At 49.3% G+C, this 20891-nt stretch overlaps 2 protein-coding genes across 2 annotated transcripts in view; one reads left to right on the top strand and one right to left on the bottom strand.

Annotated features, from left to right (window-relative positions):
* The first annotated feature begins 11822 nt into the window (after positions 1-11822).
* Positions 11823-14054, top strand: TMED1 (transmembrane p24 trafficking protein 1). The gene is made up of 4 exons (XM_007953590.1): positions 11823-12011; positions 12884-12981; positions 13090-13291; positions 13836-14054. Exons 1-4 carry the CDS (start codon positions 11823-11825, stop codon positions 14052-14054), a joined length of 708 nt encoding a protein of 235 aa, XP_007951781.1.
* Positions 14055-16270: 2216 nt separating this feature from the next.
* DNM2 (dynamin 2) overlaps positions 16271-20891 on the bottom strand; it is a 103451-nt gene continuing 98830 nt past the window's right edge. Inside the window, exons 19-21 of the mRNA XM_007953586.2 lie at positions 18461-18693; positions 16977-17228; positions 16271-16340 (exon numbers count right to left, since the gene is read on the bottom strand). Of these exons, the coding sequence (XP_007951777.1) occupies positions 16271-16340; positions 16977-17228; positions 18461-18693 (555 nt within the window). The remainder of the gene's footprint in view (positions 16341-16976; positions 17229-18460; positions 18694-20891) is intronic.

The raw sequence follows: 20891 nt of genomic DNA, 5'->3' as shown, positions 1-20891 counted from the left end.
GAAAAAAATCAAGCAAACGCTGTCACAATCAATGTCATCAGAACCCTGGAAATGGTCAAAGCAGTAAGAAGAATGCCAGCCCAAGAAAAAGGCAACTCAAAATATGGAGGCTGGATGAGGCCTGAAACTATTGCTCTGAGATTAATCTTTAGACCTTAAACCAAAAATATCCCCCAAAGTGTTCTTTAAAGCAAACAGGAGTTTAGCTTAACTAGTAAAAAAATGTCTGCCTTGAGTGCTGTGCTCTTTGAAGATCTTTCGTTGTTGTTGTTATGTGCTGTCGAGTCAAACCCAACTCATAGCGACCCCTCCTTGGGTTTCCGAGGCAGTATCACTACGGAAGTAGGATTGCCCAACCTTCCTTCCGAGGAGTGGCTGGTGGGTTTGAACCGCCAGCCGTCTGGTTAGCAGGCAAGTGTCTTAGCCACTATGCTACCAGAGCTCCCAATCTCTATGGAATTAAGGAGGGCTGGAACAGGTAGGGCAGGCTGGGAAGCGGAAGTGGAGCGGTTTGGAACAGCTGAGGATAACAAACTTGTCTGTCAGTTTGTCGTACTGTGGTGGCTTGCATGTTGCTGTGAGGCTGGAGGCTATGCCACTGGTGTTTCAAATGCCAACAGGGTTACCCATGGTACACAGGTTTCAGCGGAGGTTTCAGACAAAGATAGACTCAGAAGAAGGAAGAGGCCATCCACTTCTCAAAGAATTGGCCAGTGAAACCTTAAGAATAACAGTGAAACACTGTCTGATACATTACTGAAAAATTTTAGGGAGAGCCCTGAAACACTGTGTGATGTAGTACCAGAAGATGAGGCCCTCAGGTCAGAAGGCACTCAAAATATGACTGGGAAAGAGCTGCCTCCTTAGAGTAGAGCCAACCTTAATGATGTGGATGGAGTAAAGCTCTAAGGCCTCCATTTGGTGATGTGGCATGACTAAAAATGAGAAGAAACAGCTGCAAACATCCATTAATAATCAGAAAATGGAATGTACGAAGTATGAATCTAGGAAAATTGGAAGTTGTCAAAAATGAAATCAAACACAAAAAGACTGATATCCTAGGTATTAGGGTTTTGGCCATTTTGAATCAGACAACCATATGATCTACTATGCCAGGAAAGACAAATTAAAGAGAAATGGCGTGGCATTCATGGACACAAAGAATGTTTCAAGATCCATCCTTAAGTTCAATGCTGTCAGTGATAGGATAATATCCATACACCTACAAGGAAGGCCAGTTAATACTACTATTACTCAAATTTATGCACCAACCACCAAAGCCAAAAATGAGGAAATTCAACCAAAATCTTTACCAACTTCTGCAGTCTGAAATTGACTGAACATGCAATCCAGATGTGTTGATTATTACTGGTGATTGGAACGCAAAAGTTGGAAACAAAGAAGGATCAATGGTAGCTGGAAAAGATGACCTTGGTGATAGAAATAATGCTAGAGATCACATGATAGAATTCTGCGAAACAACGACTTATTCATCACAAATACCTTTTCTCAATAACACATATGGGGGCTATACACATGGACTTCACCAGATGGAGTACAAGGAATCAGATAGACTACATCTGTGGCAAGAGGCATTGGAGAAGCTCAATATCTTCAGCCAAAATAAGGCCAGGAGCTGATTGTGGAACAAAACATCAACGGCTCATATGCAAGTTCAAGTTGAAGCTGAAGACGATTAAAACTAGTCCACCGGAGCCAAAATATGACCTTGATTATATCCCTCCTGGATTTAGAGACCATCTAAAGAATAGATTTGATGCATTGAACACCAATGACCAAAAACCAGAGGAATTGTGAGATGACATCAAGAACGTCATCCATGAAGAAAGCAAAAGGTCATTAAAAAGACAGGAAAGAAAGAAAAGGCCAAAAGAGATGTCAGAAGAGACTCCGAAACTTGCCTTTGAATGGACAGTGGCAAAAGCAAAGGGAAGAAATGACAAGATAAAAGAGTTGAACAGAAGATTTCAAAGAGCAGGTTGAGAAGACAAAGTCAATTATTATAATGAAATGTGCAAAGACCTGGAGTTAAAAAACCAAAGGGAAGAACACATTTGGCATTTTTCAAGCTGAAAGAACTGAGGAAAAATTAAGGCTTGAGGTGCAATATTGAAAGATTCTGTGGGCAAAATATTGAATGATGCAGGAAACATCAAAAGAAGATGGAAGGAATATACAGAGTCACTGGACCAAAAAGAATCAGTCAATGTTCATCCATTTTAGGAGGTGGCATATGATCAAGAATCAATGGAAGGAGTTGAAGCTGCACTGAAGGAACTGGAGAAAAACAAGGACCCAGGAATTCATGGAATACCCAATCGAGATGTTTCAACAAATCAACAAATGGATGCCACGCTGGAGGCACTCACTAGGCTATGCCAAGGGATTTGGAAGGCAGCTACCTGGCCAACTGACTGGAAGAGATCCATATTTGTACCCACTTCAAAGAAAGGTGATCACACAGAATGTAGAAATTATCGAACAATATCATTAATATCTCAAGCAAGTAAAATGTTACAGAAGATAATTCAAAAACGTTTGCAGCAGTATATTGACAGAGAACTTCCAGAGGTTCAAGCTGGATTCAGAAGAGGATGTGGAACGAGGGATATCATTGCTGATGTCAGATGGATCTTGGTTGAAAGCAAATAATACCAGAAAGATGTTTACTTGTGTTTTATTGACTATGCAAAAGCATTCGATTGTGTGGATCATAACAAATTGTGGAAAACACTGAGAAGAATGGGAATTCCAGAATGCTAAATTGTACTCATGAGGAACCTGTACATAGACCAGGAGGCTGTTGTTCCAACAGAACAAGGGGACACTGCATGGTTTAAAATCAGGAAGGGAGTGTATCAGGGTTGTATCCTTTCACCATACTTATTAAATCTGTATGCTGATCAAATAATCTGAGAAGCTAGACTATGTGAAGAACGTGGCATTAGGACTGGAAGAAGACTCATTAACAACCTGCGATATGCAGATGACACAACTTTGCTTGTTGAAAGTGAGGATGACTTGAAGCACTTAGTGAGGAACATGCTTGGTAAAGTGGAGGGTCAACTGAAAGGGGAAGGCATTCAACAAGATGGATTGACACAGTGGCTGCAGTGATGGGCTCAGGCATAGCAGGGATCATGCAGCTAGCTGGTGCAGGAAGGGCAACATTTCGTTCTGTTGGACACAGGGTCTCTGTGAGTCGGATACGACTCAACGGCACCTAACAACAGCAATGACAATAATATGGGATCAAATTGACAACAGCAATTGCAAAGATTACATAGGAATCTTAGGAGGCAGTGAGTTTGCATTCATGGGGGAGGAACAACTCAGAAAAGAAAGGTGAGAATGCTTTTACAACTGGAAGAATGTAATCGTATCCCTCAATTCTACGTGTAGAAACTGGAATCTGTATATGTTTTGCTGTGTAGACCTTCAACAATAACAATAAAAACATACATAAATGAATGAAAGGCAATTTAACAACAGTGGAGAAGCTTTCTGGCCCCACCCCACCCTCCTCCAGGGCTTAGCAGAGGTCTTGAAAAAGCAGCCTGCGTTCTAGGTGCGGGATCCTGGTCCCTTGTTCTCCATTGGGCAGAGCAGATCTTACTCTCCGAAGACTGTTTTTTTGTTGTTGTTGTTAACTTTTTTTGTGGTGAAAACATACACAGCAAGACATTCCCCATTTACAGCTCAGGGACATTGATGACATTTTTCATGTTGTGCCACCATTGTTGTCATCCTTTTCCAAAATATTCCACCATCATTAGATCATTAGTATATAAACTCAGTGCCTCTCAAACAAAAGCTTCCCCTTTCTCTCTCCCTCCTATCCCTGCTAACCACCAATAATCTTTGATATATAATATACACATTTCTTCCCAAAACCTATCTAGGAATCCCCCACCCCCATCACTGGTAACCAACAAAGAAAGTTCCCTTCCAGGCATAAACCTTTCCTTGACTTTTTACAATAGTGCACAAGACAATATTTTTCCTTTTGTGATTCCTTCTGTTATTTCACTCAATATTATGTTTTTGGCAGTTAGAACCCGTCTGGGGCCACCTGAAGGATTGAGGCAAGGCCCTTATCCTTCTGGGGCAAAAGATTACAATTGAGGCAAAAGAGAGACCCAGCAAAACTCTCAGAAGAAAAGCTAAGGAGTTTCTTTGGGTAACTGTTGTTGTTGTTGTTGTTATGTGCCCTTGAGTCAGACCTGACTCATAGAGACCCCTCCCTGGGTTTCTGAGGCAGTATCACTATGGAAGTAGATTGCCCAACCTTCCTTCCAAGGAGTGGCTGGTGGGTTTGAACCCCCAGCCTTCTGGTTAGCAGTCAAGTGCCTGAGGCACTACGCTACCAGAGCTCCTAGGGCATTAAAAGATCCTTATGTACTTGGGAATCTAGAAAGCAACATGCAGGCCCAGGGCGGGACACCTGCTCAGAAAAGACCTGAGAAAACCCCAGGCTTCACCTCTAGCTGATCCCAAGGCTCAGCACAAGAAGGAAGGAAGGTTGGATAAGCATGTGAGTACCCAGCAGAAGGCTTATCTGCAAAGACTGTGCGCCTTTGAGTCACCTGCCCCCAGGTGATTCCAACTCACAGAGACCTATAGGTCAGCACAGAACTTCCCTAGGGTTTCCAAGGTTGTAAATCTTTACAGAAGCAGATTACTAGATCTTTTCTCCCACAGAGCAGCTGGTGAGTTCAAACCACTGACCTTTCAGTTATCAGCTAAGTTCTTTAGCCATTGTGCCACCAAGGCCCCTCCTGCAGACACTGTTGTTGTTATGTGCACCAACTTATAGCGACCCCTCCTTGGGTTTCGGAGAGGCGGTATCACTATGGAAGTAGATTGCCCCATCTTCCTTCCAAGGAGTGGCTGGTGGGTTTGAACCGCTAGCCTTCTAGTTAGCAGTCAAGTGACTTAGGCACTACGCTACCAGAGCTCCTGCAGACATAAGGAAAAGGGTTTTCTTTCCTTTTTTCTTTCTCCAGAATAAATAACTCTTACAGCTCAATCACTAAAAGACAAACAACCCAACCAAAAAACAGGCAAAGCACTCGCATACACATCTCTCTAAAGAAGATATAGAAATGGTCAACAACACAACAATAACAAAAAAAAAAAAAAAAACCAGAAATGGTCAAAAAGCACATGAAAATGTACCCAAGGCAATTAGACATCCGGGAAAGGCAAATCCATAACACAGTGAGATCTCACTTTACACCCACTAGGATGTTGTGGTTGTTGTTATGTGCAGTCAAGACAGCTCCGACTCATAGCAGCCCTATGTACAACAGAACAAAACACTGCCCCGTCCTGGGCCAGCCTCACGATCCACTAGGATGGCTGGCTATAATATGAAAAATGGAAAATAGCAAGTGTTGTTAGATGACGTGCAGAAACTGGAAGCCTTTACACATTGCCACAACAGTGGACTAAGACAATATTCTTCTTGGGGTTTTGGTAGGTCTATCTTTTGCCTCAATTGTAATCTTTTGCCCCAGAAGGCTAAGGGCCTTGTCTCAATCCTTCAGGTAGCACCAGACAGGTTAGAACTGCCAAAAACATTACATTGAGTGAAATGAAGTCAATCACAGAAGGAAATGTAAATGTAAATGTAAAATGGTTCAGTTGCTGTGGAAACGAAAAACTTTTGATGCTTCCTCAAAAAAGTTAAATACAGAATTGCCTTCTGACCCAGCAGTTCCATTCCTAGGTATATACAGGCAGATCTTGGATTCTGATTGAGTTCCTTTCCTAAGCCTGTCTTTAAGTCGAATTTGTATGTAAGTTGCAACAGTTAGGAATGTCAGTCAAATGTTTGTCTTAGTATACATAATGTACCTTTCTATGAATAAAAAAACATTAAAGAAACACTTCCAGGTGCACTAAAACTTCAACATAATAATACAATAATTATAATAATAACGTTTTGATGAGCATCACAAAGTAACACCAGTTTGTTTTTATGACCAATTGTTTGTACCTGGCATTTTTAATAATAGGCTTTCCTGGGGAGTGGGGTGGGTTGATTTGAACCCAAGGACTGCCTTTTTTGGTTAATTCATGCTGCTCTAACAGAAAATACCACAAATGAATGATTTTAACAACTGGGATTTATTCTCTTTCAGTTCTGGAGGCTAGAAGTCCAAGTTCAAAGTGTCGGCTGAAGGGGCTGGGTAAAAGCCAGAACTTGGGCTCTAGCTCTGCCTCTTACACCTGGACAAGTGAAGCTGAAGGTGTCTCTTCACTCAGGCAACTGCTGGGGCTAACAAGCCCAAGGTTGACAAATAAGATGGCACAGTCCCAATATTACCAAACAACACAGTAGGCCACCAGTTCAAGTTCAGAAACAGTCCCAAGATCAGCAGCAAACATGGCAGGCTGCTGAATGAAGATTTGGCTACCTGCAGGGTCCAGGTGTGTCAAAAAGCTGTAGACCATTCTCAAAGCTTCTCCTTCTATACTGGAAACAGACCACATCCCTAAAGCAGCTACTCAGCTGCTCCAATACATTCCACCATGGAGTTGATTGTCAGTCTCATCATGGTAAATAACTGTAACAGCTGCCCAGCCACTCAAAACCAGGCCCAGCCGAGTTGACACATAACCTTAACTACCACAATTCCACCCCTTGTCAAGTTGGCACCTGTACAGATCTCCTTCATTGGGCGGCTCTAGTCCCCTAGTTCACCTGAGTGGCGACCTCACCCCCTTGACCTGGCAAGCCCTGTTTCTCTACCTCTTGGGCATGGCCGCCCTGCCACCTCCCTTTTGGTCAGTGGTTATGGCTCCATCCCAGTGGCCCACATGAACATGCAGCCCGACACTCCAGAACCAAGCTGGTGAAGGTCTCACTCTTTGAAACTTAGGCGGCTGTGTTGGTTCCACCCCCAAAGGCCATGGTCCTACCCTTTGAGGCTGAGGCAGCTCTGCTTCCCATCTCCTTGGTCTCTCAGCTTCTCCCAATCAATACCTGAAGGCAACCCACTCTGCCAGGAATCCTGCTGCCCAAAAGACACTCAGCTCTCTCACTCTGTGGGCTGGTAAAGCTGTCTCATGCCAGTCTCTTGGCTCTGCTGCTGCCATCGCTCATGCCAGTCTCTCTGCCAGGGTCTCGGGTCAAGGACACACTCCACTCCTGTTTCCACATTTTAGGTATTTTACAAGAGCAGCACCCTACTCTCTCAGCACCAATTTCTGTTTTGGTTCTTTAGTGCTGCTCTTACAGAAATACCCCAAATGGGTGGCTTTAACAACAGGGATTTTTTCTCTTACAGTTTAAGAGGTTAGAAGTCTGAGTTCAAAGTGCCAGTTCTAGGTGCTGGGTGAAAGCCAGACCTTGGGCTTCAGTTCTGCCTCTTGCTCCTGGCCCACTGGAGCTGGAAGTGTCTCTTCACTCAGGTAGCTGCTGGCTGCTGAGACTGACCAACCCAAGGATGACAATAAAATGCCACAGTCCCAATACTACCAAACAATATAGCAGACCACTAGTGCAAGTCCAGAGACAGTCCCAAGATCAGCAGGAAACATGACAAGCTGCTGAACAAAGACTCAGCTACATGCAGGGTCCAAGTGTGTCAAAAAGCTGCCGACCATGCCCAAAGCTGCTGCTTATATACGGGAAGCAGACCACATCCCTAAAACAGCTACTCAGCTGCCCCAGTAGATTCCACCATGGAGTTGATTGTCATTCTCATCATGGGGACTGCAATCAGCTGCCCGGCCACTGAAAACCAGACCCAGCCAAGTTGACACATAACTTTGACTACCACACTGCCTATACGCAAAAGAATTGAAAGCAGGTACTCAAACAAAACATGTATGCACATGTTCATAACAGTACAATTCACAATAACTAAAAGGTAGAATCAACCCAAATGTCCATCAAAGAGCGAATGGTTAAAGAAACTGTTGTATATACATAGGATGAAATACTATTCAACCATGAAAAAGGAATGAAGTACGGATCCATGCTATAACATGGATCAACCTGGAATACATTACGCTAAGTGAAAACAGCCAGACACAAAAGGTCACATAGTGAAGGATTCCATTGAGATGAAATACCCAGTGTATATAAAACATATTAATGGGTTGCCAGGGGCCGGAGAAGGAGGGATAGGGAGTAATTGCTTACCAGGTATACGGTTTCCTTTTAAGGTGATGAAAATGTTTTGAAATCGGTAGAGGTGATGGTTGTACAAAGCTGTGACCACCACTGAATTGTTCACTTTAAAGTGGTTAAGTATGCTGAATGAAATAAGTCAGTCACCAAAGGACAGATACCGTATGAACTCACTTATATGAAATAAGCAGATATATAGGTACCAAAGAGTATCACACCATCAATATCACTAAAATGTAAATGTGGAATTTCTGTTGGCAAATATTTTAATGTGTATACATTCACCGGAATTTTAAAAAAGGTTAATTCTATGTCAATTACACCTCAATCAATAATAATGAAGGAAAAAAAAAAAAAGCATTGCTCATTCCCTATAATCACTCTTCAAGCAACAAATGTGAATGACAGGAAAACTTGGCACTGAAGAGGAATACAAGGCGGTGTGGCTTCTCCAAGTTCTTCAAACGTAGGATCAGGTTGACAACCAGTAGCTCTCTTCTCAAGGGTAATTGCCACCACTTGCCACAACCTCTCCCAGGCCTGCCTTTCAAGGCTAAACATTTCTGTCTAAACATTTTCTTCTTAGAAGCAACAATCAGTACCCACTTATCCAATGACTGTTTTGGTGTCTTGTCTGCTCCCCAGGTCACTTGTTTCCAAATCCTCTATGCTGTTGTGAGGGTTGTAGGCCCTGACAAGTTAAGTGACAGGCTGCCCCACAGCAGGCCATAAATCAGGAATTAAATAACATCTAATATTTACTGAGGCCCTACTATATGCCAAGCACTAAGGTAATCACTAGACAGGCATTCCTTCATTTAATACAAAAACCCAATGAGTTAGTACTATTATCATCCCCATTTTGGACAAGAGGTAATTGAAACTGACTGCCTCAGGTAAACAGAAGGCAGGATCTGAATCCATGCAACCTGGCTCTCACGCTCTCACCTCTCCTCTTGCTGTCTCTAAGCACCTGGCTGTTGTTTTTCTTACCCTGAGCTACTTTAATCACTCTCTATCTGCCTGGCTCTTGAGTTTGAAACCCTTGGGATTGAGGGTAGGGCCATGCCCCCGCTAATGACTCATCAAGAAAAGCTGAGGCTCACTAAGGGCCCCACCACTTGTCTGTCAGTTTTTCGTACTGTGGTGGCTTGCATGTTGCCGTGAGGCTGAAGGCTATGCCACTGGTATTTCGGATACCAGCAGGGTCACCCATGGTGGACAGGTTTCAGCAGAGCTTCCAGACTAAGATAAGCTGGGAAGAAGGACAGGGCCATCTACTTCTGAAAAAATCGACCACTGAAAACCTTGTGAATACCAGTGAAACACTGGATGATATATATTACTAGAAAACTATGAATAGCCCTGAAACATTGTCTGATAGAATTCCAGAAGATAAGACCCTCAGGTTGGAAGGCACTCAAAATACTACTGAGGAAGAGCTGCCTCCTCAAAGTAGAGTCGACCTTAATGACATAGATGGAGTAAAGCAAAGAATAGCAGAAAGATGTTTACTTGTGTTTTGACTATGCAGAGATACTCGACTGTGTGGAACATAACAAATTATGGGTAACACTGCAAAGAATGGGAATTCCAGAACACTTAATTGTTCTCGTGAGGAAACTGTACATAGAAGAAGATACTGTCGTTCAAACAGAACAAGGGGTACTGCATGGTTTTAAAATGAGGAAGGGTATGCATCAGGATTATATCTTTTCACCATACTTATTCAGTCTGTATGCTGAGCAAATAGTCCGAGAAGCTGGACTATATGAAGAAGAATGTGGCATCAGGATTGGAGGAAGGCTCATTAACAACCTTGCTTGCTGAAAGTGAAGAGGACTTGAAGCACTTACTAATGAAAATCAAAAACTACAATCTTCTGTATGGATTACACTTTAAAGAAAACAAAAATCCTCACAACTGGACCGAGAAGTGGCATCATGATAAATGGAGAAAAGATTGAAATTGTCAAGGATTTCATTTTACTTGGATTCACAACCAACATTCATGGAAGCAGCAGCCAAGAAATCAGACATCTTACTGCACTGGGCAAATGTGCTGCAAAAGACCTTCAAAGTGTTGAGAAGTAAAGATGTCACTTATAAAGAAAAGTAAGGTGCGCCTGACCCAAGCCACGGTATTTTCTATCGCCTCATATGCATGAGAAAGCTGGACAATGAATGAGAAGACCTAAGAGTTGAGAGAGCTCTGGTGGTGTAGTGCCTAAGGCATTTGATTGCTAACCGCAAGGATGGGGCTTCAACCCATCAGCCATTCCCTCGGAAGGAAGACTGGGTAATCCACTTCTGTAGAGACACTGTCTTGGAAACCCAAGGAGGGGTCACAATGAGTCCAATCGACTGGAGGCAGTAAGTTTGGTTTTTTGGTAAGAAGAGTTAAAAGGAGTTCTGGTGGCTCAGTGCCTAAGGCATTTGTCTGCTAACCAGAAGGCTGGCGGTTCAAATCCACCAGCTGCTCCGGAAAGAAGAGAGGGCAATCTGCTTCAATAAAGGTTTACTGCCTCGTAAACCCAATGGGGGTCTCTATGAGTCAGAACTGACTGGATGGCAGTGAGTCTGGCTTTAGTTTAAGAAGAGTTGATGCCTTGGAATTATGGCATTGGTAAAGAATACTGTAAATACCGCGGGCTGCCAGAAGAACAAATAAATCTGTCCTGGAAGAAGTGCAGCCAGAATGCTCCTTGGAAGCAAGAATGGCCAGACTTCGTCTCACCTGCTTTGGTCATCTTGTCAGAAGGGGCCCTTTCCTGAAGAAAGTAACATGCTTGGTAAAGTGGAGGGTCGAGGAAAGAGGGGAAGGCCCTCAGCAAGATGGATTAACACTGTGGCTTCAACGATGGGCTCAAGTATACCATGGATTGTGAGGATGGTGCAGGACGGGCGATGTTTCCATCTGTTGTACACAGGGTCGCTAAGAGTCGGAGTAGACTGATGGCACTTAACACCACCGCTAACGGCCAGACCTCAGCTCACTCAGTTCTCAAGGCTGACCAACAGGGTGGTTGCTACATCGCCTTTTGAGACGAGAGAACTGATAAAGTGATGATTCTAAGGCGCAAGAGCAGAGGGATCAAGTGTTGGATATGGAGGCACGCTCATAGACCAAAAAAACACGAAAGCCACATTAATGTTAAGGTATCCTTAGTCCCGCCCCAGCTTTTTTTTTTTTTTTTTTTTAAATGCAACTGCTTTGCGTAGCGCAAAGAGCCGTGCCCTGCCGCTTTATCGTCCACGCTCCGCCCAAACTGGATCGCCCCCACGATAGCTCCATGGCTCACTCTGGGCAAACCGCAGGGAGGTGCTGGAGAAGAACTCGGCCGCCTCCACCTTAGTTGTCCTAACCTTTGCCGGAGGAGGATGGGCCACCACGCACTTTTTCTTATCATTTTCCTCCATCAGCAATTCAGATTTTGCTTGGAGATCTTCCAGAAAAAAGTCTCCAGGAGTCTGGAGCGTTTTTAGATCCATCAGGCACTCTCTAGGGCAACTAGACCCTCAGGGGTCCTTCACGCCTGGCTCCGCTGGTTTTGAACAACGGGCAGAAGCGGCGGCCAATCAGCTACAGTGAGTAGCAGACAGGCAGGGCTAGCCCTTAAAGGAGACGCAACCCTTTAGCAGACCGGTGGGTGACCCAGATGATGGCGGCCGGCGCGGCCCTAACCCTGGCCCTGGCCCTGTGGCTACTACTGCCGCCAGTGGGGGTTGGATGGGCAGGGCCCCCGCCGATCCAGGATGGTGAGTTCACGTTCCTCTTGCCCGCGGGGAGGAAGCAGTGTTTCTACCAGTCTGCGCCGGCTAATGCAAGCCTGGAGACCGAGTACCAGGTAGAAGGTCCCAACACGGAGCGAGGGGAATAATGGACAGAGGGCGTGGCCAAGCAGCCGATGCGAGATGTGCATTAAAGAGGGAAGAAGGAGGAGCCCGCGCGTGGGAGCGCGTGGGCGGGGCTAGGGAGCGCGAGCCAGTGGGGGCAGGGTAGTGCGTGGGAGCGGAGGGGTGGGAATACTGGAGGAGGCGGGGCTAGGGTGAGACAGGTGGAGGGGGTGGGGCCAAGAGGAAGGAGAGGAAGTCCTTTAGAGGGCAGGACCCTCCTCAGTTCGCAAGGCCAAAGGGGTTGGGTTTAATGAGGGACACTAGTGGGCGTGGCCATGATGCTGATAGGAAGACTAGAAGAAAGGGCGGGGTCAACACGAGGTTTTCTGCGAGTGGGGTAAAGATGGCATGATACTGCCCTGTTCGAGGTGAGGCCAGGTAAACGTCAATCAGGACTTTCGAGCGGGGTGTGACCAGGTGAAAGGAAAAACCAACCATTTGCCTTCAGGCCATTGTAATTTATGGACACTCACGGTGGTGTCAGCTTAGAACTGACCTCCATAGAGTTTTCAACGGCCAGATTTGTCTGAAGCAGACACCTCTAGGTGGACTAGAACCACCAACCTTTTGGTTAGTAGCAGAGCACGTTCGCACCACGCAGGAATGAAAGAGCATCACTAAACTGTCACCACTGAGGGTGGAGCTACAGGAAAGGGTGCGGCTAGAGGGATGGTTGGGGCGGGCCAGAGTAAGGGGCTGGTATAGACCAGTAGGTCCCTGGTGGCCCATGTTGGCTCTGTGTGGGTTGGCCCAGGCCTGGCCTTTCTGGGAAGGGGCTGTGGACTCACCCCCAGATCCCCCTTCTGCTTTTACCTGACCCCAGGTGATCGGTGGTGCTGGGCTGGACGTGGACTTCTCCCTGGAGAGCCCTCAGGGCGTGCTGCTGGTCAGCGAGTCCCGCAAGGCAGACGGGGTGCACACGTGAGTCCTGCTGCCGGCCTGGGTTCAGTTACAGTCCTGCCCTTCCCTGAGGCCTCGGGTTACCATCCTGCCTGCCCTGCAGTCATGTTTGTGTGTGTCTCTTGGCAGGGTGGAACCCACCGAGGCCGGGGACTACAGGCTGTGCTTTGACAACTCCTTTAGCACCATTTCTGAGAAGCTGGTGTTCTTCGAACTCATCTTCGACAGTCTGCAGGATGACGAGGAGGTTGAGGGCTGGGCTGAGGCCTTGGGCTGGCCTGAGGCCGTGGAGCCAGAAGAGATGCTAGATGTCAAGATGGAGGACATCAAGGTGCACCCAGGCAGCGCCTCCCCATCTCTGCCTTTCCTCCTCAACTGCGGCCCTCCCCTTGGCCTGACCCCACATTTCTAGGCTAAATTCTGTTCTCAGGGCTTGAATACCTCATTAAATCTCCATAGCTACTCATGAAGTAGGTCCTGAGCTCTGTGTATCCCTAGTTTATGGGGTGGAGGTGAAGAATGAGGAACAGGATGACTAGGAGCTTTTCAAGGCTACGATAGGTTGCAAACCACAGAGCCAATGTTGAAGCCAGGCAGTCTGATTCCAGTGACTGTCCCGTTAAGCTTTACTTTTTCGTACATGCATTTTGATAATTTAATTCTCACAGTAACGTGAGGTGTAGAGAAGAGGGCACTGAGGTCCAGAGAGGTAAATGAACTTGCTCACAGCCAGGGAGTAAAGAGCTAGGATTTGCATCCAGCAGCCTGGCCACCCCACCGCCCCGTGTCACTCTCCTGTCTCCTCTGGTCTAATCTGTCTCTGCTCCCTGGAGGACAGTGGCCTGACCTGCTCTCTGCCTTCTGCTTCCCATCAGGAGTCCATTGAGACCATGAGGACCCGGCTGGAGCGTAGCATCCAGGTGCTGACACTGCTGCGGGCCTTCGAGGCTCGAGACCGCAACCTGCAGGAGGGCAATCTGGAGCGGGTCAGCTTCTGGTCGGCCGTCAACGTGGCCGTGCTGCTGCTGGTGGCTGTGCTGCAGGTCTGCACGCTCAAGCGCTTCTTCCAGGACAAGCGCCCCGTGCCCACGTAGCCCCTGCCCCAGAGCAAAGACCAGGGGAAAAGGGTGCAGAGGGGCATGATGAGTGGGAGATTTGCGGGTCCCTTCATCAGCTTTATTTGGCATCTGAGGAGAGGCTGCTGTGCACCTCCCCACGGTACTGGGCAGGGAACACCCGTTGGCTTGTGAGCCTGGGGCCTCCAGGGCTGCTGCTGCTCCCCTGGAGGTCATGCATGGTGGGCATTGCAGCGTTTGAACGCAGCCCTAGGTTTTCTGGCCTCTGCCTTGGTCCCTACTGTCAACGTGCCTTAGCCGAGTCTTCCAGCCTGCACCAGTGCTGCCGATGGGGTGCAGGGCCCAGGAGACAAACTCTTCTCCCTTCCTTTCCCACCTGGGCTTGGGGCCTCTGAGTCAGGTGGTGGTGAGAGGGCCCTGCTGCTCTGGGACCCCACGTCTGCCTTTCCTGTTCTTGTCTCCCTTGTGAGAGGCTGGCTGCTGATGCTGGGGGCAGGTGCCCGCTGGGCAGAGGCCTGCTCCTGTCAGGAGCTGGAAGGAGACGCTGCTGCAGTGTTCTTGCCAGGACAGTCACTTTATTAGGCAGCAAGGGGCCAGCCCCTCAGCCCAGCAGAGGGCAGCCAGGGTGTGAGGTCCAGTAACCCAGGTCCAGGAGGGGGCCTGCAAGACTCCCACCGCTCTCCCTCTCCCTGCAGGGGTCCTACACAGTGCTGAGGGGCGGCCTGGCTAGGAGCCTCAAGGGACAAAGGATCTGGCCTGTGTGCCACAGTCAATAAATTATGGTCAGAAATTACAGAGCCTGGTGATTGGGACTCAGGGACACCATTCGGGACAGACCTGCCCTCAAGGCCCCAGGCCTGGGATGACCAGGAGTCAGGAGGGGTCTCCCACGAAGCTCAGAAGAAAGGTCGGGCAGGAGCCAATGGAGGTGGTCGCCTGGGCACAAAAGAAATCAGAAAGCAAAGTTTGACTATGTCCCTAGCTGGGCCAGCAGGCCTGGGCCCCTGAGAGGGCAAGAAAGGGAGCAGGGGGCCTGGAGAATGTCCATGGCACTGTGGGGGCAGGGAGGGGGCCTGGCGACAGTGAGGTCTGGGGCGGAGGGCAGGGACGCCCCTTCCCTCAGCCAATCAGATGCCATTTCTAGATCACATCCCAGTCCTACATCAATGCTGCTTCAGGGACAGCAGCCAGCTACTCCCACGTGTGTGCGTGTACATGTGTGCACATGCGTTTCCCACTCCTGTGGTACTAAGGAAAGCAAAGGCTCCACCCTCTAGAGCATGATTTCGTCTCCTGAAGAGGCTCTTCCCATCCTGTCCGTGGAGCAGAGGAGTGAGGAACACAGTGCCCATGGTGGGGGACACACACACATTCTGTTGCAGGCCTGCTACAGGGCCGGCTTCCCCATGTCCTCAGCCTGAATGTCCACACAAAAGGCCCACACAGCAGCCACCAGAAGCGTCTTCCCTTTATTTTTAGTTTATTAATAGGATACAGAGTGCAGGCACTTATAGTGGTCACACTGAGTGAGGAGCAGGCTGGGTCTCAGACCACCTGGGACCCACCCTGGGAGGCAGGTCTGGGTAGGACCCAGAGAGACCCCCAAAGCCTCCCCAGCCACACACAGCCTGAGCCCACACCATCCTAGGGGACCCAGGATAAGGCAGGGCTGAGAGGGGAGAGTGAGGCCAGCCAGGCTGAGGGTTCTAGGCCGGCAAAGGCACCTCCGGCAGCCAAGGCCGGGCCGGGCTCACATCGTGCAGTTAATACAGACGAGGAAGAAGTATGTACAACTTGGGCCTGGGGGGAGGCAATGGGCTCCCCGGATCTGGGCTCATGGGGCCTCACCCTGTTGAGAAGTGGACACTCCTCAAGCCCCAAATGAGCTGTTGAGGAAGGGCGCCCTCAGAGCCCCCTGCCAGAGAAGCCCTTGGGAGAGTTCCCCCACGCCAGCCTGGATCCCCACCTGAAGATGGCACCCAGGGTGCAGTTCCCTCCTTTGCCACCCTGGGACCCCACCCCCCAAAGTGCAACACCCTGGCTCTAGGGCCCCTTCATTCAGTGGTCAGTGTCCAGCTGGGAACGAGGCTAGGCTTAGGGGAGGGATGGTGCTGCCCGCAGGGGGCCTGGTCCCACATAGTGGCAGGGAGGGCCAGGGGCAGCAGAGGGGCCCAGACCACCGAAGCTCCTGCATGGCGGGTGTGCGAAGCCCCCAAGAACATGCCCCCCGCAGCCTAGTCGAGCAGGGAAGGCTCGGCTGGGCGGATAATGGTGGGTCGGCTGGGTGCAGCAGGGGGTCTTCTGCTGCAAAGAGAATAGAGACAGATGGGGAAGGGGAGAGGGCAATGAGGCCGGAAGCAGGGCAGCAAGGAGGACCCAGGCCCGTCACCCCACACCAGTCCCACCCTAGTCACTCCCGATCTGGGGCATGGGGCTCCCAGGCTCACTGGCTGTTGGGGGCCGGGCTTTGGAGTCACTGAGACCTAGGCATAGGTGCCCCACCATCACTTGCTTGCTGTGCGACCCTGGGAAAGTACCCTGCGATTCCATCCAGGGCTCCAGGTTCTTCACAGGAGAAGAGAGAATGGAGCCCAGGCCACAGGGTGGGCTGGGGTCGGGTAGGGTGCTGGTGCTATGGCTGATGCCCGTTTGTGCTCAATAAGGAAACAATGGTAAAACCCAGAAGGTGTCTAGTGTGAGGTCTTCCAAAGCACCTGCTTAGGCAGAGGCCCAGGCTGGGGAGCCCTGAAGTCGGCCCTGATCGCCCATCTCTGGCTCCACAACTTTGGGCAAGTGACGTGGCCTCCTGGGCCTCCATTTCCCCGTCAGCCAATGGGGATGCTAACGACCACCCCCACACGCTCTTGCACATGGTGAACTTGCTGGGAGACACCTGGGTGCAGGGGGTGGGACACAAGGGGGCCCTGCGGCCAGCCTTACCTGGGCACGCCGGGAGGGATGCCGGGTGGAATCCGAGCTGGCCTTGATGGGATCTGAGGTGGGGCCGAGAAGGGGTCATTGTTGGCAAACACGTTCTGGGGGCCGGGCCGGGATGGGATGGGGGGTGCCACAAAGGAGGCTGCTGCCCCCACTGGTATGGGAATCAGGGGGGGTCCTGGAGTGGGGCCTCGCACTGCTGGGGGCCGGCCTGGTGGGTGCACGCTGGACACAGGTCGGCGCTGTGGAGTGGGGCTGTGGAGGAAGGAGAGGGTGGTTGAGCTGGGGAGGGGGTAGGCACAGTGCTTCCCACCAAGTGCTGGTCTCAGTCTCCTCTCTAGAGGGGCTGGCCCCAGCCACCACCTGGGACGATGCTGCTGAAGGCCTAGCCCTAGGTGAAGGCAGTGCCCGTATCCAAACCTGTTCAGGGAGGGCTCTCCTCCAACCCGACTTGAGCCAGGGTCCCCATACCTGCCTCACTGTCCTCTATCACCCTGGACCAAGGGCTCCTGATGCCCTCGGATCTCACGCTGCAGTCCCCACCCAGCTAGGCATCTCCACACCGACCAGCCCAGCTCCACCAACCTCTTATCTCTAAGCCTACCCTCCGCAGCTGAAGAGCCTTCCAGAGCTCAGCTCTGCCCTCTAAACCAAGCTCCAATCCAGAGGCCCACAGCTCACCTTGGGGCCTTAGCACCTGCTGCTCCTCCACACCCGGGGACTGGTGCCTCCCCGAGGTCTCAGCAGCTGGTACCTTCTATGAGATTCCCAAACTCTCCTCCTGCCACCTGCCCTGCCCCTGGAGAGGTGTCCCTGCCCAGCGCTGTGCATCACTCCCACTAGGGTCTCGTTTCCATCAGAAAGCTCTGGGGAGGTCGGGTGTGCTGGTTATACCCTCCTCTGTCCTCCAAACTCTCTCCCTCTCAGTGTTCTGGGCCCTCCACTAGGAGGCCAACCCCTATGTTGTTGTTGTTATGTGCCGTGGAGTCGGACCCAACTAAGCGACCCCTCCTTGAGTTTCCGAGGCAGTATCACTACAGAAGTAGATTGCCCCATCTTCCCTCCGAGGAGTGGTTGGTGGGTTTGAACCGCCAGCCTTCTGGTTAGCAGTCAAGTGCCGTAAGCACTACGCTACCAGAGCTCCTGCCAACCCCTATAGCCAGCTCCAACCAGGTCCCAGACCTCTGGCTTTAACCAGTGGAAGCTCCTGGAGATGGAAGGGAGGGAGGGAGGAGAGAGAGGTCAGGGCATCCATTCACCATCTGCCCCACTTTGCTGGGCAGTCCTGAGCTCCAGCACCTGGGACCTTTAGCCCTTTATGCTCCTTGTCCTTTCAGGCCCAGGCGGGAGCCACTCCCACTGTGGCTAGCCTTGTGCTCCACCATCTGGGGTGGGTTCCCTGGGCCCTTGCCCACCCTGGCCTTAAGCCGTTTCATGCCAAAACCCTGACAGGTGTGCAGGACAATGGGTGCCTGGGCCTCCCAGACCTGTGGCTGCTGGTGGTCTGGAGCCAGGTGTCGTCGACGGGAGGAGGCATGGGCGTAGACACAGTGCTGGTGCTGATATCCCCAATGATGCTGAGTGCCTCTTTGAGAGCGTGGTACATGCGTAGCACGTCGTCCCGCCGCTGGGCCTGGTCGGCTGACTCCTCCATGAGGCTACTCTGGTCTGCTGACGAGTACAGGTAAGCCAGCAGCTCATGGTGGATGAAGGCCTTTGTCTGGGGGCAAGGGCAGGAGGGGTCAGCCTTGCTTGGGGCCACACCCTCCCTGCTGTCAGCTGGCCACTGTGACTGGCTGGCAAAGCGCTCACTGCACCTGGTGGAGCTTGTTTGTTTTACTTTACTTTAGAATGTGTGAAGTGTTTCATATGTAGGAGCCCGCCATCCAGTTACCTTGAGTCCCACAGGGCTACTTTCAAGTGTTCTTCCCCAAGGATGTCATACGATTCCCATGAAACCCATGTATTCTTAGTATCTTAATTCTCTCCTTCCATTCTACCATCTTACTGACTATTCTCTGACAACTACTGATTTCTGTTCCTTCATTTGACACTCTGGCCCTTTCTGAAGCCTCTGACAGGGTACAGTCATTTTTCAGTTACTTTTCTCGGGTAGTTACAGGTACACAAATTCATCTTCTGCAAACAGGAATGATTTTTCCTGTTCTTTTGAATTTTCACCCTTCTAAATTATTTTTCTCGTCTAACTGCATTGGCTGGTGACTCTAGAATAAAGTTAAACAAAAGGAGCAACAACTGCCTTGTTCTTGATTTCAGACAGGATGCTTCTACAGCCTCCCCACTGAGGTCAAGACTGGCTTTGAGAGGGAAATGCACACATCTCAGCGGTCTGTGGTATCTCATAAAGGAAAGCTCCTGTTACAGATGTCTCGTCAAGAACGGACACCGAGTTTTCTCAGGTGCATTTTCAACATCTGCAAAGATGACCAGACTCGATGGTTCTTGAATTGTATGTATACATCAGCTATTCAAAAACTTAAATTTTGAAAAACTGGTAAAAGGGAAAATAAACTATAACCTAAAGATAAAACAAAGTACAGTGAAAACTTTTTCCATTCCAGCCTTCCTGGACCCCTAGGACCCTCTTAGGAAGTGGCTGCTCTCACCAGGCTCTTGTACAAACTTCCAGAGATTTTTATGCACATTATCCTAAATATGTATTTCTTTTCATACACAAATGATGGCTTCCTGTATGTTCCGTATTGCTCCATATTTTTTTTAACTTAACCATGAAAGTTACTATAGTCCTGGAGAGCTTCCTTTTGTGAGTGTGCGTGTAATGCTAGACCATGGGTGGTTAGGTTTTTTCCAATCTTTGGCTGCTTCAGAACATTGCTGAAAAATATTGACAGTGTACATACATGCTTACATTTGGCACGTGGGCAAGTGTGTCTGTGGAAGAAATTACTAGAAGTAGAATTGCTGGGTCAAAGCATAAATGCCTTCCAAACTTCGCAGCCACAGAACCACCTATCGCGTATCTTATCTATATGGGAAGCATCTCTGGAAGGACACCCACACAACTGTCAACGTGATCACCACACAGGAGAGCAGGAGGAATGAGGTGGAAGTAAAGGACTTGCGACTTTTACTTTGGACCTTTTACAGTCACAGCACAAACCAAACCCAGCACCTGTATTTCTGAGTGCCTAGAGCTGAGCCAAAAGTCTGACGTGCAAACCCCGAGCCCTTACAGCAGCCTGGAGCGGGAGATGTTTGTATGGCTGTATTTCATGGGAGGGGAACTCAAAGTCCTGGGAGGTTCAGGTGGGCCCTGGGGTAGGCAGGTAACTCTTAGGAGTGAAGGTGGACTAGGCTCCAGGTGGGGGTGGCACCGGCTGCCCAGAAGCTGGCCACGGCGAGGACTCTGCCCGGGTCTGAATCTCGCCTTCTCTGAGAGAACGTGGGCAGGTTTCTTGACCTCCCAAGGCCTCTGTTTTCCTGTCTCTAAAATGAGGATGAAAGCAATGCTTCCTCCTAGGGTTATTAAGAGGCCCAAATAAATATATAAAAGTTCCCAGTGGCACAAATGGGCAAGTGCTTGACTATTAACTGAAAGGTGAGAGGTTTGAAATGATCCAGAGGTGCTTCGGCAGATAGGCCTGGCAACCTGCTTCTGAAAGGTCACCCTGTGCAGCAGTTTTCCTCTGCATACATGGGGTCAAGGGCAACTGACCACAACACATAAAGCACACAACAGGTGGCAAGCATGCCCAGGTTGTCAGCCAGAATTATTGACTAAAATTACCTGAGTATGGCCACGTGGCCCACACCCTCAGATTTCTCTAGAAAGGCTAGGCATCCAGACTCTGATTTTTTAAAACTGGGGTTACTTAGTCTCATTTTTAACTGCATGCAAACTGTGTCCAGGCCAAACCCTGGCTACAGACCACCCAC

Source organism: Orycteropus afer, unplaced genomic scaffold (genome assembly GCF_000298275.1).
Source record: "Orycteropus afer afer isolate SDZICR_OR568_19922 unplaced genomic scaffold, OryAfe1.0 scaffold00402, whole genome shotgun sequence".
Classification (NCBI taxonomy): domain Eukaryota; kingdom Metazoa; phylum Chordata; class Mammalia; order Tubulidentata; family Orycteropodidae; genus Orycteropus; species Orycteropus afer.
This window is presented reverse-complemented; position numbering and strand designations above follow the sequence as displayed.